The sequence below is a fragment of the Trachypithecus francoisi genome, unplaced genomic scaffold (genome assembly GCF_009764315.1).
Source record: "Trachypithecus francoisi isolate TF-2019V2 unplaced genomic scaffold, Tfra_2.0 Lachesis_group7, whole genome shotgun sequence".
NCBI lineage: Eukaryota > Metazoa > Chordata > Mammalia > Primates > Cercopithecidae > Trachypithecus > Trachypithecus francoisi.
In genome coordinates, this window is record NW_022681472.1 from 54,985,085 (window position 1) to 55,005,083 (window position 19,999).

At 35.0% G+C, this 19,999-nt stretch overlaps 1 protein-coding gene across 10 annotated transcripts in view; it reads left to right on the forward strand.

The window, feature by feature from the left end:
• Nucleotides 1–19,999, forward strand: part of VPS13B (vacuolar protein sorting 13 homolog B) — an 869,883-nt gene that overhangs the window by 83,956 nt on the left and 765,928 nt on the right. For all 10 annotated transcript variants that reach the window (XR_004435186.1, XM_033202375.1, XM_033202376.1 and 7 more), the window contains exons 5-8: nt 1,374–1,541; nt 9,408–9,589; nt 14,005–14,179; nt 19,422–19,690. Coding sequence is in view for 9 of the 10 variants with exons in the window: in XM_033202375.1 (XP_033058266.1) it covers nt 1,374–1,541; nt 9,408–9,589; nt 14,005–14,179; nt 19,422–19,690 (794 nt within the window). In the remaining variant the exon portion in view is untranslated. The remainder of the gene's footprint in view (nt 1–1,373; nt 1,542–9,407; nt 9,590–14,004; nt 14,180–19,421; nt 19,691–19,999) is intronic.

Below are 19,999 nucleotides of genomic sequence, written 5' to 3' on the forward strand. Positions count from 1 at the left end.
TGTTACTTTAAATCTATTAATATTTTGAATGTTAATTTTATAGCATGTGATAATTTGCACTCTAAAAGCTGCTAATAATTTCTATATAGGAGAAAACCTGGAATCTAAGTTGTATTACATTTCTCTCCTATTTGCATCATTGGGAATGAATGAAGGAGTTGGGTTTTGCAAACATGTTATGGTTGAATAGATTTCAATAAGCTTTCTCCCAGCAGGCTTTAGTATAGGTGTTAACAATGTCAGTTGCTGACAGAAGTTGATTCTGTTTTGTCCAGTAAAATTCTGGGTTAAAGAATACAACCATATGGTTATTTCATGAAATAGCTAAAATTTTAATTACCTTTTAAGTAGTTTCCTTTAATAGTGGAAAATGCATTACCTTTTAGTTAGCTTTTTACAGTGGAAAAGATTAATTTTTTTTTCTCCTGGCTTTTAAAATGCTTTTTATAAAGTGTTATTTATATTTTTAACTAAATTACTGAATAATGTATCCATGTATACACTTACGTGAGAAACGTAAGTGAGATTATGAAGTATTCCACAGTAGCATGAAATTAAAAGAAAAAATTTGGAGATTCTAAGCAAGCCATGAAGAAATAGAATGTTCATTAATTACTTTTAGTGTTTTGAGTTAACTAGTATTTCTGTTTCTTTTTCTTATTTCCCTGTGTTCTTATTCTACTTTTATACATTCTCCTTCCTTCCATACTTTTGTTTTTTCATTTTTCTGTCTTCTTCATGGTAGTATTTAAAAAATATTTCTTTAACTCTTCCTGTCTACATTTTCTTCATTCATATTTTCCCTTCTACTCTATTTTAACATTAAATATTAGTAAGTGAATAGAGTTGAATTCGTTATGATGGTCATGTTTCCTCTATCCCAGGCATAACTTTTAAATATTTTTATGGCTAAACTAGGAAGAGTTGATGGTAGCTGGTTTAAAAAGAAGCTTAAGCTTAAAGAAGCCCATCTTTTAATATACTGTATAATCAGCATTTAGTAACATTGTTTCATTTTGGAAAGTATTTACATAATACAATAAGCAAAAATCAAAGTACTTTAAGTATAGGATAATCATTGTATGGGATCTAGTATTATGTTATGAAAATATATATGGTCTTTGTGGTTTCTCTTAGTATGTGAATACTTCACTATAGAACTTCTTGATAATGACATTTGTTGGGCTGGATCTGCTACTTACTAACTGTGTCACTTTGGCAAGCCTTTTAACCTATCTGAACTTTAGTTTCTCTTTGGGAAATGTGCTAAATAATACCTACCTTTCTCATACATTAAGTTCAATAACATTTTAAGAAATAATTATTTACTGAGAGATTTGTGGCTAATTAAAATCTTTTTTTCTATTTTATAGGTTATGTGCAGAGTCTGATTAGACGAGTTGTAAATAATGTAAACATTTTGATAAATAATCTCATATTAAAATATGTTGAAGACGATATCGTTCTTTCAGTCAACATCACTTCTGCAGAATGTTATACAGTAGGTGAATTATGGGATCGTGCATTCATGGATATTTCTGGTGAGTAAATATCAAGAATACTGTATATTTTTCCATAATTGAAACAGTTGCTTTAACTCTTAACCTTTCTTTGGGCCAACTGACTTGCTGGTAAATGTTATCAAATCTTCACGCCTCCAGTGTGGAAAAAGAAGGCACATATACAAAATGTTGCATATGATTACAGGAGGTTAGGAGACACTCCAAATTCAGAAATCTATACTTGTGGTTTTTTTTGTTTGTTTATTTTTGAGACAGGGTCTGGCTCTGTTGCCCAGGCTGGAGTGCAGTGGTGTGATCTCAACTCACTGCAACCTCTGCCTCCCAGGCTCAAGCAATCCTCTCACCTCAGTCTCTTGAGTAGCTGGGACTACAGGCACATGCTGCCATGCCTGGCTTTTTTTTTTTTTTTTTTTGAGACAAAGTCTTGCTCTGTCACACAGGCTGGAGTGCAGTGGTGCGATCTCGGCTCACTGCCAAGTTCCACCTCCTGGTTTCACATCATTCTTCTGCCTCAGCCTCCCGAGTAGCTGGGACTACAGGTGCCCACTACCATGCCTGACTAATTTTTCGTATTTTTAGTAGAGACGGGGTCTCACGGTGTTAGCCAGGATAGTCTCTATCTTTTGACCTTGTGATCTGCCCGCCTCGGCCTTCCGAAGTGCTGGGATTACAGGTGTGAGCCACCGCGCCTGGCCAAATTTTTGTGTTTTTTTTGTAGTGACAAGGTTTTGCCACGTTGCCCAGGTTGGTCTTAAACTCCTGAGCTCTAGCGATTTGCCTGCCTTGGCCCCCCAAAGTGCTGAGATTACAGTTATGAGCCACCATGCATGGCCTATACTTGTTTTTTAATACTTTTAATTTTCATTCTTACCTGCCACATGCTTGTTTCAAATGTGGTGTATAATACAATCATGCATTGCTTAACAACAAGGACATATTCTGATAAATGCATCTTAGATGATTTTGTTGTTATGCAAATATCATAGAGTATACTTACACAAACCTAGATAGTATAGCCAGTACACAGCTCAGGTGTATGGTATAGGCTATTATTGCTCCTAGGCTGTAAACCTGTACAGCATGTTATTGTGCTGAGTACTGCAGGTAGTTGTAACACAGTGGTATTTGTGAATCTAAAAACAGAAAAGGTATAGTAAAAATATAGTATTATAATCTTATGGGACAACCGTCATAGATATATGGTCTGTTGTTGACTTAGGTATTGTTATGCAGTTCATGACTATATTTTATAGTGCCATGGGTTGTAGCAATAAAAGTTAAATGATATTTAGTTTGAATTGTTTATGTTTTTGAAAGGTGAAAGGCATCATGTTGCATTTACAAAGCTTGGTGAAGGCAAGGTAATATATCTGGTTGATTTATGTTTTAGGCTTGTGTATTCCAAAGCACATTTGGAATTTCTTTCTTCTTTTCCTCCTCTTGCCCCCACCATCCCCCCTCCCCTCCCCCTTTCATCCTCCCTTCCCTCTCCTCGCTTCTCCCCTGCCCCCTTCCCTCTTCCCCTTTCCTTTTTGAGAAAGGGTCTCATTCTGTTACCCAGGGTGGAGTGCAGTGGTGCTATCTTGGCTCACTGCAGCCTCGACTTCCTGGGCTCAGGTAATCCTCCCATCTCAGCTTTGCAAGTAGCTGGGACCACAGGCGTGCACCACCATGCCTGGCTAATTTTTGCATTTTTTGTAGAGATGGGGTTTTGCCCTGTTGCCCAGGCTGGTCTCAAACTCCTAGACTCAAGTGATCTACCCGCCTTGGCCTCCCAAAGTGTTGGGATTACAGGTGTGAGCCACCATGCCAGGCCTGGAATTTCTTGGTTGTCCTGAAGCCTCTTTTTATCTCTTTTTGATATTTAGTGATATATTCGTTTATTAATCATAAATCCCAGTTAAAGGGTTAAAGCAAAGTGAAATTGAGTCTCAAGAGTGTTTAATTTGCCTGATTAAGGCATACAACTAGGAAGCAGCAGAACTGGAATACAGTTTTATTATTATGTGTTTTTTAAACTTTAGTCTTCATATTTAACAAAAGGAGAGTCCTGATGTTACAGCTTTGTTATGACATAAATAAGAGTGTAGGTAAGGCCCAAACATCATTTCTTATGTATTGTTAATACCCCCTTTGCATCTTCTGTGGAAAGAAATATTTGATTAAAAGGCTGGAAGAAGCAGCTATGGAAAATAGAAAAATAGAACTGGACAATGTAGGATTGAATTAGTGAGTTGACATTTTTGGTGAAGAAATTTTATTTTAATTAATTAACTTTTTTGACACAGAGTCTTGCTCTGTCACCCAGGCTGGGGTGCAGTGACGCAATCTTGGTTCACTGCAACTTCTGCCTCCCGGGTTCAAGCGATTCTCCTGCCTCAACATCCCAAGTAGCTGGGACTCTAGGCGCCTGCCAGCATGCCTGGCTAATTTTTATATTTTTAGTAGAGATGGGGTTTCACCATGTTGGCCAGTCTCTTCTTGAATTCCTGACCTCAAGTGATCTGCCTGCCTCGGCCTCCCAGAATGCTGGGATTACAGGCGTGAGCCACCATGCCCAGCCAGAAATACAGTTTTTAATATAGAAGCAATGCCAATTTTACTTTGGGAAATTATTTATCATGAATTAGAATTCCGGATCAGGAGTTGGAAGATCTTAGTTGGAATCTTCTCTCCACTATTCATTGATAGTGCAAACTTGGGTGAGTCATTTATAAAATGACTGCTTCTAACTTGCCAATGTATCTTCAGAAGCACATATGATACCATATGAAAGCTCATGATGATGGTGGTGATAAAGACAGTGAAAATATATCTTCTGTTTATTTAGTACCAGGGCTAGTGTTATATATTTTATATTAATTATCTTGTTTAACCCTTTAACTCTCTGAGGAAGAAACTGTTATTTTCCCTTTTATTCAGTTTTTTTTTTTAAATAATTTTTTTTAATTGAAGCATAACATACAAAAAAGAAAGAGCATTAAGCAAAAACACATAGATGGCCGGGTGTGGTGGCTTACGCCTGTAATCCCAGCATTTTGGTAGGCTAAGGCAGGCGCATCACCTGAGGTCAGGAGTTTGAGACCTGCCTGGCCAGCATGGTGAAACACCATCTCTACTAAAAATACAAAAAAATTTAGCTGGGCATGGTGGCAGGTGCCTGTAAGCCTAGCTACTTGGGAGGCTGAGGCAGGAGAATCACTTGAACCTGGGAAGTGGAGGCTGGGTGAGCCGAGATTGTGCCACTGCATTCTAGCCTTGGCGATAGAGCAAGACTCCATCTCAAACAAACAAACAAACAAACTCAAACAAAGAACCCACATAACAAAATGACATACCATAAAATGAACATACTCATGTAACCACTACCAAGCTCAAGAAATTGAACAATATCAGTACCCAGAAGTGCTTGTTGTACATATACTCACTTACTACTGCCCCTTCTTTCCCCAAAGCAACCATTTTCCTGACATCTGACACCATAGTAGGGTTTTGACTCTTTAAATTTTTGTTTGAATGGAACCATATGTATTTTTGGGCGTACATTATTTTGCTCAATATTATGTAAGTGAAATTTATTCAGGTTTTTGTAACAATAGTTCATTTGTGTGTGTATATATCTGTTTCTTCTCCCTGCACAATCAGGTGAGGAAGAGTTGGGATTCTGCCTGCACTGATCTTTCCTGATGTATGGGGGATGGCGAGTTTGCAGGTCTGGTCCATGTTGTGAATAAAACATTTTTTTGCTCAGTGTACTGTTGATATAGATTTAATTATGTCCAGTTTTGGCTATAATGAATAATGCTATAACGAGCATTTTCATACATGTCCTTTGGTGGACATATACATATATTTCTGTTGGGTATATGCCTAGGAGTGAAATTACTGGGTCATAGTGTAGGCCTATGTTAAGCTTCAGAGATAACTGACAAATAGTTTTTTCATAATAGTAATGCCATTTTTTATACCAACAAGTAATGTATGAGGCTGTATTAAAATATTGCAATTAAAATAAGAATTGTAATGTCTTTATGAGGGTAAAAAGACAAGCCACAGATGGAAGTGTATATTCTTGATACTTACAGTTTGCAACATACTTATATCCACAATATATAACTTTTATAAATCAATAAGAAAAAAATAGCTCAATAGAAAAATGGACAGGAGACTTGAACAAATATGTAAAAAAGAGTATACCCCAAAAACCAATAAACATAAGATGTTCAATTGACACCAAATCAGATTGCACTAATTACTTGCCATAATGGATTAAAAAATAAAATAGTTGGGCCATCTATCTATTCTTTCTCCTTTAACTCATTCCTTCCCCTTACGTATTTTTAAATAATTTCCAAGACTTTTATTTCAGTATAAAGGTCTTCAGAATATCTAATCTTTTCTACTATTAGAGGCAGAAGCCTATCATCTCCCATATGGTTGACATTCAAGTTGTTCTAAAATACTGACATTGCCCATAATGCTGGAATGTACATCCTTTTCTATGTTTCCTCGTTACGTGTTTAAGTTCTGTAAATTATGATCAGGAAAAGAATAACTCTGAGTATATAAACATTCAGTTATGTTTTATATTGCTGAATTGTTCTCTGAAATGGTTAAATCAATTTATTACCATCCATACTATATGTGATAATTAATATTTCTTTTTTTTCCTTTCCAAGTTGTATTTTAGGTTCAGGGGGTACATGTGCAGGTCTGTTACTTGGGTAAATTGCGTGTTGCGTGCATTCGATATACAGATTATTTTGTCGTTCAAGTAATGAGCATAGTACCTGATGGTTAATCTTTTGATTCTTACCTTCCTCCCACCCTCCACCCTCGAGTAGGCCTTGGTATTTATTGTTCACTTCTTTGTGTCCATGTATACTCAGTGCTTAGCTCCCACTTATAATTGAGAACATGCGATGTTTGGTTTTCTGTTCCTGCATTAATTTGCTTAGGATAATGCCCTCCAGCTCTATCCATATTGCTGCAAAGGACATGATTTCATCCTTTTTTGTGTCTATGTAGTATTCCATGGTGTATATGTCTCGTATTTTCTTTAGTCCACTGTTGGGCATCTAGGTTGATTCCATGTCTTTGCTATTGTGTATAGTGCTGCAATGAACATACACATGCGTGTGTCTTTATGGTAGAAAAGACGTATATTCAAAAGGATGTTGCCTATGCTTTTGAGGTCTTAGTCATAAATTCTTTGCCTAGACCAATGTCAGGTCTTACATTTAAGTCTTTTATCTATCTCGAGTTGATTTTTGTAGTGAGAGATAAGGGTCTAGGTTGGTTCTGCATATAGATACCCAGTTTTCCCAGCACCATTTTTTGAAGAGACTGTTCTTTTCCTCAGTGTATTTTCTTGACCCCTATGTAGAAAATCAGTTGGCTGTAAATGCTTGGATTTATTTCTGGGTTATTTTATTTTATTCCATTGGGCTATGTGTCTTTTTTTATGCCAGTACCATGCTGTTTTGGTTATTATTGCTTTTAGTAAATTTTAAAGTCAGGGAGTATGATGCCTCCAGCTGTGTTCTTTTTGCTTGGGGTTGCTTTGAGTATTTAGGGTCTTTGTGGTTCCATACACATTTTAGGATTGTTTTTTCTTATGTCTGTGAAAATGTCATTGGTATTTTGATAGGGATTGCATTGATTTCGTGGATTGCTTTGGATAGTATGGAAATGATTTTGGAAGAATTTCTTCCACTTCAATTTTTTGGAATACTTTGTGAATATTGGTATGAGTTCTTTAAATGTTTGGTGGAATATGACAGTGAATCCAAAGGTCTTAGGCTTTTCTTTGATTGCTTTCTCCAGGTTTGGGAAGTTTTCTCTATTTCTTTGAATAAGTTTCCTACCCTTGTTTTAAAAATAGTATTCTTATATGTTGTATTTTAGGTTTGCTGTTTTCAATCAATACTATGCTTTTAATATTTCTATATATTGGCATATATAGTTGAAGAGCCCTAATTTCAGTGATGAATAATATTTTACTGATTAAGTTGTAGCATATTTTTAAAGTAAGTACCAGCAACTATAATTCATTTTGTAAATTTTTGAAATATAGTTGCTGTTACATTTCATGTTTAAGAAAAAGCATTTTTAAAACAGTAATTTCCTTTTTTCACTGAATAATAATTGTCTGGGGTATCCTTGAAATATGAATACTTAACTTTTTTTTTTTTTTTTAAGAGAGAGTCTTACTCTGTTGTCCAGGCTGGAGTGCAGTGGCATGATCTTGGCTCACTGCAAGCTCTACCCCCTGGGTTCAAGCGATTCTTGTGCCCTCAGTCTCCTGAGTAGCTGTGATTTTCTGCATTTGCCACCACACCCAGCCAATTGTTGTATTTGTAGTAGAGATGGGGTTTCACCACTTTGCCCAGGCTGGTTTTGAACTCCTGGCCTCAAGCAGTCTGCCTCCACTTCCCAAAGTGCTGGGATTATAGGCGTGAACCACCATGCCTGGACTGAATAGCTTATGTTCTTATAGCACAGTAGATGAGAACATGAACTCTGCAGTATGGTTGCCAGAGTTTGAATTACAGCTCTAATCTTTATAAACTGTATAACAGTAGACAAACTATTACCACTGTGCCTCAGTTTTCACATTTTTTAACAGGACCGTATAAATATTGTCAGATAAGAGATGTAAAAGACTTAGTGTAGTATCTGAGTAATAGCAAATACTCAGAAAGTGATAATTGTTGTCATAAAGAGAGGGAAGGAAATACCTACAGGATATCTTATGTTTTTTTTTTCTCATTTCTAGTCCTACTATTGTAATTTCTTAATTTGTGTACATATATAATATTAGTAACTAAATCATTATTCATGTAATATGTACATTTGAAATATGGTAGTTGTATATTTTTTTCAAGTAACAGACAACTTTGAAATTTATCTGCAAATAATATTATTTAGACACATCTTCTTTAATTTCTACTTTTTAAAAAGTTAAAAAATAAAATGTTGAATTAATTAGAAGTTGCCAGGATATACTCAGAAATAGTGTTATAACCCGAACTAAAACACATTTTATTGTTTTTTAAATTCCCATGGCTAACTTAAAATTACTGGGCAAGTAGATTTGGGCCTGATATTTACCTAGGAATTGCTTATCAGTTAAGAAATAAATTATCGATTTGCTAAAGGCTTCATTTCATACTTTTATACTTTACCATCAACTGTTTTATTTTTATTCTTTTGAAAATATACTCTAGACTGATTGGTGATTTCTTTGTTAATGTGGTATTTTCCACTAGACCTTTCTGTCATAATACAAGTGTTTTTTATCTTCTCTCTCCAATATGGTAGCCACTAGCCACATGTAGCTGTTGAGCACTTGAAATATAGTTAGTGCAACCAAGGACCTGAATTTTTATTTTTATATAATTTTAATTTTAAATAGCCACATATGGCTGGTGGCTACCATGTTGGATAGTGCAAGTTTAAAGTAGCAGTGAGTTTTTTAATATAAAATGAATGTTAAGAGAATGACTTCTTCAAAAAATTATCTTTAGTATGGATTCTTAAGAATTTTATTATCTCATTGTGTAAGAGAACTGTAGTGAAATTTTTCATAATTAAAAAAAATTTGTAGTTAATGTGCCATGCAGATGGGGGGTAAGCTAATTAGGTCTCTGATTCTTTATGTATAAAGTGGGGAGAATTGTGCCTATTTCATAAAGTTGTTGAAAGATTTAAATTGTATAATAAAATGAAAAGTTCATTGCATATGGTCTGGCATTATGTATTAAACACTCCATGAATCTTATTTTCTGTTATTAGTTTTATTACTATTTATACTAATAAATAATGGTTGCCTTTCCCTTGCTCATTTTCCTTTTTACTTAAAATGTTTTCTTTCCTTTTTAGCAACTGATTTGGTGCTGAGAAAGGTTATCAATTTTTCTGACTGTACAGTTTGTCTTGATAAACGGAATGCCAGTGGTAAAATAGAATTTTACCAGGATCCTTTATTGTACAAATGTTCCTTCAGAACTCGTCTTCATTTTACATATGATAACCTAAATTCCAAGATGCCATCTGTTATTAAAGTAGGTATCTCTTTTTTTTGTAGTTAAGTTGCATGTCTTTATTTTGTTTATTGACTCTTGCGGATGCTAATCATTATTAACAAATGAGGAAATTAACCTTATAAATATGTATGCCATTTGTTTTTATAAAAGGTTTATTTCTGTTTATGATTTTTATGTTGTATTTGTACATTTCTGTATGATATATTCTAGTAGAGTTTAGAGACAACTTTTCTCTGTAACTGTAATTTTATTTTTTTAGTTTGTCCAGCTGTTTATTAGTGTTTCTCTCTTCAAGTAGATAGAGGAAATAATATTCAAGGGTATATTTATACCCGCAATGGACTACATATCAATATTCTGTATTTCAGTTCTTGTAATCTGTTCAGCATGATCTGCTATCTATACTTCTCTTTACTAGGTGACTTTGTAAAGCTTGATATACTAACCTAATATTTTAGTTTATTGGTTCAAGAAGTTTTAGCTTTTGATTTATGATTTTTAAAATGTAATTAAAATCTTAGGGAGTTATTCAGGGCATGTCTTTTTTTTAATTTCCATTTTTATTTAAGATTAAGGGATTTGTTATAAGGGTATAATATTGTATGATACTTAGGTTTGGGCTCCCATTGATACCATCACCCAGATAGTGAACATAGTACCCAAAAGGAAGTTTTTCAGCGCTTGTTCTCTCTCCTTCCTTCCTTCCTTTTAGAGTCCACACTGTCTGTTGTTCCCATCTTTATGTCCATGTATACCGAAGATTTAGCTTCCACTTCTAAGTGAGAACAGGACATGTCTTTTGATACATGTGAAAATTTTCTCTCCAATGTAGTGTATGTTTTCAATGTATGTGGTTAGTATCTAAGCATAAATATTGTTGTCTTATTTAACAGTTTTCTGAATATTGTTTGTCTGCCTATCACTGTATCTTGGAAAAAGAATTCGGTGACTTCTGATCCTGTTAACTAGGTTTTAATGTGGAATAAATGTTTATTGTTGAATTACTTGCCTCTGACTGTCAAAGTTCTGTGATGGAAGGGCTGGACTTAGGTGTCTGAACACTGGTATTGACTACTGTTTCTGTTTGGGTATGGCTGTATAAAAACTAGGTTTGTTTTTGTTACATTATATTTTATTAAAAATATAATTTTTTCTATTTTATGTAGCCTTACTGTACTTAATATGTAAAATCTACATGTTTTTTTCTTGGTAGTGCTCAGTTCTACCTGTGTTTTACTTTTTTCCACACAGTGTATAATGCATATTGGTTTGTTTATATTCTGTTACTTTTTCCTTCTATATTTGAGTTAGCTTCTTTGGCAAAGATAAACAAGGAAAAGAATTAACTCAGTAATATTGATGGCTCTGTCTCAGGGAAATGGGCTTACTTTCTTTAGCCTTGGGTTTTCTAGTAAAGTTGGGGAATATGAAGGTAAATTCAAGATACATTGAAAGCAAGTAATGGATATATGTAAGTTTACTATATAAAATACTCTTTTTGATCATTAGTGCAAATGTAATGGTCTGTTCTGGGATGTGGTTATATTAGAGGAAGATAAAAATAGATGAGGAAAAACTTAGTGTTGGCATATAAGTAAGTTTGTGTTCTCACAACTGATTAGCCATGACATTTCACTGAAAAAGTCCCTTAACATAAATAAACGTATATAATAGTTGCCAAATATGTGATATCAATGTTTTATACTCAACTGAAATCAATTTTTGAGGTTTTATTTCTTTCTTCTTTTCTTTTCTCTCTCTCTTTTTAATTCCCTCCTCTCTCCTTCCCTTCTCCTCCCTTTCTCTCCCCTCTGCTCTCTCTCCTTTTTCCTCTTTCCTTTTTTCTTTACCTTCAAGGCTCCCTGTCACCCAGGCTGGAGTGCAGTGGCACAATCATACTTCACTGTAACCTTGAACTCCTGGGCTCAAGCGATCCTTCTGCCTCAGGCTTTCAAGTAGCTAGAACTACAGGCGCATGTCTCCATCCCTGGCTCATTTTAAATTGTTTTTTGCAGAGACGGAGTCTCACTCTGCAGCTCAGGCTGGTCTTGAACCTCCTAGCTTCAAGTAATTCTCCTGTCTACACCTCCCAAAGTGCTGAGATTCCTGACATGAACCACCATGCCTGCCTGAGTTTTTTGTTAATACTATTGTAATGTTGAGATTTGCCATTTTGGGTTAGACCCATCATCCTTCCAACTCCTAATCCTAGGGAATATGTATTAAATAGATATGGTCGACCTCATTAATTACCTCACAAACAGAGGTTTCTCAAAATGTTCCAGATACTCTATTTCTTTTCTTCCTTTTTTTTTTTTTTTTTTTTGAGACAGAATCTTGTTCTTGTCGCCCAGGCTGGAGTGCAATGGCATGATCTCAACTCACTGCAACCTCTGCCTCCTGGGTTCAAGCAATTCTCCTGCCTCAGTCTCCCGAGTAACTGAGATTACAGGTGCCGTCCACCAGGCCTGGCTAATTTTTGTATTTTTAGTAGAGACGAGGTTTTGCCCTGTTGATCAGGCTGGTCTCGAACTCCTGACCTCATGCGTGATCCCTCTGGCTCGGCCTCCCAAAGTGCTGGGATTACAGGCATGAATCACCGTGCCTGGCCCCTCTGTTTCTTTTCAAATCTTTCATGTATGTTTATTTTGAATGCATTTATATTTTGGGTTGGCTTTTTATAATTTTCCATTTTTTATGTGAAATAAATATGTTCTGGTGATTATGACGTTTATGAGATACAGATCCTATGAGTACGTAATTTATTTAACATTTCTCCTGTTTTTAGAAATTTACTTTGCAGTTTCTCAGAGCAGTGAAATTTTGTGCATAGATCTTTGACCACATTTCCTGAGTAATTCCTTAGGAAAGAGTTGTATAATTGCAAATATCTTTTTTTTAAGTCTTGTGATCTGTATTGCCAAATTGTTTCCAGAAAGATTTAGCCAGGTTATACTCCCATGAACATTAGGGGGAGTGCCTACATCATACTCTTGTTATCCTTAAATATGATCATATTTTAAAAATTGCCAACTTGTTGAACAACAAATGATATGTAATTTAATTGCTGTTTATTACTGAAGTTAGATTTTTGAAAACACATTCACTGGTCATTTGTTCTTTGTATTATCAGTTCAGGTTCTTTATCCATTTTTCTACTGAGTATTAATCTTATTCATTTTAAGGAGTTTTTAAAAAGATACTTAAGACAGATTCTTTGTTATTGGTTTTGCTGACTGCTTATCTCCAGTGCTATTGGTGCAATACAAGATTTAAAAGAATGTGGCAGAGAAATTTCAAATTAAGGAAACTTTAGCAGATGTGCATACTCCTTTCCTGCTCACCTCCCACACTCATTGCCCATTTTCTTACCTCTTCATTGTTTATTCAGTATATGATTATTAGGTCAGTTTTTAAAAACTTGTGCTTATATTCGAAATACGGTATTTCACAGTCCCCCCCATACAGTTTTCTCCCCCTTAACATAAATCTTTTTATATGCTTTAAGCCCTAAAAATACAGTGATTGCCATTACTACTACTTCATCTTTCATAGACACTCAAATACATTAGTCAAAATAAACCTTCTAAGAGACTTGACTTTATGGCTTAATTGGTTTTACTCCATATTTCGATAACAGCAGGAAACCATTACACCGAAGCTGTGTTTATATTCCATTGATGACTCTTTCTTTAAGGAGAACTTTGATTGCTGTATATTCTATTTGCTAGTAGTTAATCTTATTTCTTTGTTATACAATTGTTTCATTTTATCAGTTGAATAAATTTTATGTCATTTAAATCTTTACAATTTGAAAAACTTTTGTTATTTAAATCTTATTTAAAATTTGAAAAACGTTTTTCAACATACATTTCACTTGTTTTTCCGTATTTGACAAAAATTTTTATTATTTACATACTTTCATAGTTGTAATACTAGTCTTTTCCCCAGTTAACACATGGTTTTAGGATATGTATGTATTATTTATGGTTAATAAACCTGGAAAGAATGATTAGAGTTTCACTAAAGTGACATAAAATTTTTATTATTCTTGGTTTTGACAGATTGTTCTGTTTTTTGGGAGTAGTACTGTTATTCTCTTAATGTTAGAGAGTAGCTATTTGGTTACATAACTAACTTTGTTTCTGAAACAGTAATCTGGAAATCTAATGGGATTATACCTGCTCACTATTAATTCTATTTGTATGTACATCATTTGGTTTAATATAGTTTCTAGCTAACGTGTATTGATCATCATAGCAAAATCTACTTAATTCCTAAGATCTTAGAGTATCGTTTTGATTTAAGTATTAAAATGTTTGGAGCATTTCTTTTATGTTATGCCATTTGAAGACTTTAAAACATTTCTTTACGTAAAAGGTACTCTTTTTAAACATGCGTTTGTTGGTGTTTTTGTCTTTTTCAAAATGCAGATTCATACTTTAGTAGAAAGTTTGAAACTTTCTATCACAGATCAACAGCTGCCTATGTTTATTCGTATAATGCAACTTGGAATTGCTCTTTACTACGGAGAAATAGGCAGTTTCAAAGAAGGCGAAATAGAGGACCCTACTTGTCATAATAAAGATATGCTAGGAAACATTACAGGTAACTAATGTAAAACTTTATTAATAAGACTATTCTTACACTTTACCATTGGGAAACTTTTAAAAATGTATTAGATTGAGTTTTACCGTATTCTAATGAGATGGGCTGATTGTTTTTTGGTTGTTTTACACTGTTTTAATTTTTTTGTTTTGTTTTGAGACGGAGACTAGTTCTGTTGCCTGGGCTGTAGTGCTGTGGTGCAATCATGGCTCACTGCAACCTCTGCCTCTCAGGTTCAGGCAATTCTCTTGCCTCAGCCTCCCAGGTAGCTGGGATTACAGACATGCACCACCACGCCTGCCTCATTTTTGTATTTTTTTTAGTAGAGATGGGGTTTCACCATGTTGGCCAGGCTGGTCTCAAACTCCTGACCTTGTGATCTGCCCGCCTTGGCCTCCTGAAGTGCTGGATACGAGCCACAGCACCCGGCCTACACTACTTTAATTTTATCTACATGCTGGATAACATTCTGATTTTTTCCTATATGCTAAAAATAACATATATTTCTAATAGATATAAGTGTTCAGAATGTACTACTTACTTATTTATGAATGAGACAGGGTTTTGCTCTGGCACCCAGGCTGGAGTGCAGTGGCACGATCATGGGTCACTGCAACCTCGACCTCCCAGGCTCAGGTGATCCTTCTACCCCAGCCTTCCTAGTAGTTAGGGCTACAGGCACGCGCCACCATGCCTGGCTAATTTTTGGATTTTTTGTAGAGACAGGTTTTGCTGTGTTGCCCAGGGTGGTCTCAAACTCCTAGGCGTAAGCCATCTGCCCGCCTCAGCATCACAAAGTGCTGGGATTACAGGCATGAGCCAACATGCTTGACTCAGGATATACATTTGATAAAAGTTGAAGTAGTATTACCTCAAAATTTCCTAGTACATAATAGTATTGGTAATTTTTCTGCAAAACTTCACTTAAGTAAAATTGAGTTATTTTAGTGCTGTTGATTAATGAAATGTAAACTTCATTGAAGGATATGTAATGTGGGAAAATACAGGGATCATTTTGATGTATTTCTTTCCCTTAGAATTTTAGGATAAAATGGGACAGATAGATGTGTCAGTAGTTAGTTAAGTATGATGTATGGTAGAATGGCAGAAAGTTTGATAAATGTTGTGAATGATCTGATGTAGAAAGGTGAAAGGAATGACTGATTTCAACTTGGTATTGGGCCTGAGACTCAGAAAGTTTTAAGATGATTAATTTCCATAGATAAAGCCCTAAGAGAAGGGCATTTAAAACTTAGGGGCAAATAAACCAATTAAAAATGGGCAAAGAGACATTTCTCCAAAGAAGATAAACAAATAGCAAACAAGCAAATCAAAACCTCAATGACATACCACTTCACAGGTACTAGATGACTATAATAAAAAAATACAAAATAACAGGTATTGGTGAGGATGTGGAGAAATTGGAACTCATATAAGTTGTTGGGAGTGTAAAATGGTATATAGTGGCTTTGGAAAACAATATGGCAGTTCTTCAAAACGTTAAATATAGAGTTAACCATATTGACCTAGCATCCATTCCTACATATATATCAAGATAATTGATAACATATGTCCATGTAAAAACTTATATATGAAATGTTCATGGTAACATATTCATAGTAGCCAAAAACTGGACACAGTTGAAATGTCTATCAACTGATGAATGGATTATCAAATTATGGTATATTCATACATTGGAGTATTATTTAGCTATACAAAAAAATGAAATACTGATACAGGCTTCAGCATGGATGAACCTTGAAAGCATTATCTTAAGTGAAAGCAGCCGGTCAAAAGATAACACATATGCTATGATTCCATTAGAAATGTTCAGAATAGGCAGTTCTGTAGAGGCAGGAGGTAGATTAGTAACCAGAAGTTGAGGGGAGGAGAGAATGACTGCTTCTTTTTGGAATGATGAAAATGTTTAAAAATTAGATAGTGGTGATGGGAGCAGAGCTTGTGACTATTAAAAAAAATCCCACTGAATTGTACACCTTTAAATGTTGAATTTTATGCTATTTAAACTTTATCTCATTAAAAAATCTTACTACCTTAAAATAAAGCATAGAGAACAACATGAATCAGAGTATGTAGATATAAAACGTACCTTTATTTCACACTAGAGGGTAAAGTTTTGTTAGACAATGCACTTCTGAGACAGAAACAGTGTCTTATACCTGGAGCAAACATAGCACATAGAGGATACTTGTTTTATTTTTTTCCAACATGACAAATTTCAAATATATGGAAAAGCTGTAAGAGTTCTTATAAGGTGAACACTCACATACGTATCATCTAGAGTCTGCTATTGATATTCTGTTACATTTGCTTCATCACATATCGGTTCATCTAACATCCCTTTCTCTATTTATCAATAGTGATTGTTTTTGATGCCTTTCAAGTTAAGTTACAAACGTTGGTACACTTCACCCCTAACCCTCAGCTGCCTGTTGTTATATAGAGTTTCTACTAAGTGGGTGTTTTTATTTTTATTTTGGAAGTTAAATCTCCAAAGTAAAATTCAGTGAGTTTGAGAAATACATACACCTGTGTGATGCAAAACACTCATCAAGATATAGGTCATTAACAGCTGAGATAGTTTCTTATGCCCCCTTTCTAGTCATCCCCCTTTCACCTGCCTGCTTCCCCTCGAGAAAACACTATTCTGAAGTTCCTTAAAACTATAGATTTAGTTTTGCTGATTCTAGAATTTCATATAAATGGAAACAATATGTATAAAGGTTTCTTTCATTAAGCATAGTATGTTTGGTATTTATCTGTGTTGTTGCATATAGCAGTCATTCTTTCCTTTTCATTGCTAGATACATTGTATGAATGTATCATGTGAATATACTATAGTTTATTTTACCATTCAGTTGTTGATGGACACTTGGGCTGTTTTTCATTTTTGGCTATTATAAATAAAACTTTCATAGATATTTTTGTACAAATTTCACGTAGACATGTGCTATTCTTTCTCTTGGGTAAATACTTAAGAGTGGAATTATATGTTTATTTTTCAAAGAAACTTCCATAACTTTTTCCAATGTGGTTGTACCATTTTATATTCCTGTCAACAATGTGTGAGAGTTGCAGTTGGCCTGCATCCTTGCTAACATTCAATGGTGTATTTTTTCACTTTTTTGCCATTGGGATGAGTGTGTTGTGGTATCTTATGGTTTTTTAATTTGCATTTTTTGATGGCTAATTATTTTGAATTTTTAATGTGATTATAGGCCTTTATCTACCTTTGTGAAGTATGTATTAAATACTTGTCCATTTAAAGCTTTTTTGTGTCTTTTTAAAATTTTATTTTACTTTATGTATTTATGATTTATTTATTTACATAGTCTCACTCTGTTGCCCAGGCTGGAGTATGATGGCATGATCATAGCTCACTGCAGCCTTGAACTCCTGGGCTCAAGCAATCCTCCAGCCTCAGCCTCCTGAGTGGCTGGGACTACAGGTGCACAACATTGAGTGAGGCTGATAAATTTTTTTTTTTTTTAAATTTTTGTCGAGGTGGGGGTCTCACTTTGTTGTAGTAGGCTGTTCTTGAACTCCTGGCTTCATGTGATTCTACCATCTCGGGCTCCCAAAGTGCTGGGATTATAGGAATGAGCCAGTGGGCCCAATAGGGTTTGCAACTTACATAAAACTTATTCTGAACTACAATGGCTAAAGTGTATTGGTACTATTATTTTAGTCACTCTAGTTAGTTCTTATTAAGCCTTTTCCTTCTCAGGTGAAAGAAGGCAAACATTCATAACCTATAAATGTAGAATGTTCCAAGAGTCTCCTGTCATAAGAGTTTAAAAAGTTATAAAGCTTTTTCAATAAGAAAACCTGTAAGGATGTTATTTAAAGATTTAAAAGAGTATGTGTATTTATAGATTTATCAATGGAGAGTAGATATGAGTGAATCTGCTGGAGACTACTTTTCCTATGGTGTGTGTTTTTTTTTTTTAGGCAGGGTCTAGGGTCTTGCTCTGTCACCCAGGCTGCAGTGCAGTGGTATGATCATGGCTCACTGCAACGCTTGCCTCCTGGCTTCAAGTGATTCTCCCACCTCAGCCTCCCAAGTTGCTGTGACCATAATGGGTGCACACCACCACACCCAGACAATTTTTTTTGTTTTTTTAGTAGGAACAGGGTTTCACCGTGTTGCCCAGGCTGTTCTCGAACTCCTGAGCTCAGGTGATCTGCCCACTTTGGCCTCCCAAAGTGCTGGGATTACAGGTGTGTGTCACTGATCCTGGCCCCTATGAATTTTACACCCGTACAGTTTTTTGTATTTTTAGTAGGGACAGGGTTTCATCATGTTGCTGAGGCTGTTCTTGAACTCCTGAGCTCTGGTGATCTGCCCATCTCGGCCTCCCAAAGTGCTGGGATTACAGGTGCTAGTCACTGCTCCTGGCCCCTATGAAATTTTTAAAAATGAATTTTTTTTTCTAAATTTCATGATGCTTCTTTTGTTTATATAGCTAGAATAATATTAAGGGACTTTGATGGAGTTTGTCTTTACAAAGGTGGCATAAATTAAAGAGTGGTTGGAATCTAAATCTTTGGTCTGCCAATTTGTAACCAAATAAAATTTCTTCGCTATAATTTTTTCATCTGTACAACAGGAAAGGTATATAATATCTTACTTGCTAGTAAGAAAGAGGCCCCATCATTATTATTTTTCTTAGCTACATATAAAAGTCATTTTATTGTAATGTTTGCTTTCATCTTTGGGATAATTCTTGTTTGGGCAGGGGTGCATTTTGCCTAGAAGCACTTTCCATTTTTTTTTTCCTCCATGGGTGCATCAGGAAATGAAGACTATTTCTTGGATCTTTGTGGTATTATGTTTCTGAGAAAAGTCAGTTTTTCAATATATCAGCCTTGTTTTTGAGAGGTAGGTTTTTTGTTGTTGGTTTAAAACATTCATGAGTGATGTTAAATAATTAATTTTTTCTTTGTCTTTATCAAATACAGTTAAAAGTTATGTGCAGTTGATAAGCTACTTTGCACATCACATTAACCATAACCTACGAAAGGAGATTGATACAGTACAACATACAGAAACTTGAGAGTCATAATGCTAAATTATTGGTTTCAAATAATAATCAATGTATCATTTATTTATACCTTATAATAGAAGGATATGGGAGGAAAAATTATAAAGGATGTGTATTTCTATTTTCTTAGTTAAATCCTTTTGACTTATTTAAAGTGACTTAATTTTAATTGATAGGTTCTGAAGATGAAACAAGAATAGATATGCAATATCCTACTCAGTATAAAGGTCAAGAGTTACATTCACAGCAAGATGAGGAGCAGCCACAGGGATGGGTATCATGGGCCTGGTCGTTTGTGCCTGCAATTGTGAGTTATGACGATGGCGAGGAAGACTTTGTTGGGAATGATCCTGCATCAACCACGCATCAGCAAAAAGCACAGGCTTTGAAGGATCCTATTGTTTCTATAGGATTTTATTGCACAAAGGCTACGGTGACTTTCAAAGTAGGTCTTTTCTCTTGCTGTTTATATCTGTAGCAACTTTAATACTTAAATTTGGATTGTTAGTACAATTCTAGCTTCATTCAAGTTTGTTTTGCATTCAATAGATGTGAGATAGAGTCTAACAGTTCTTACTTCATAAAATTACATGGCTCCTCCACTTGAAATCTTTGCATTTTGATCCCTTCCTGTCTTCTTAGGGCCTTCTCCACATATCTTTTTTATTAGCTTCATAGATAGTTTTTCGCCCTATTGAATCATTCACTTGGTGTACAAACATGCCTTAATATTGTCATTAAAAAAGAAAGGGCC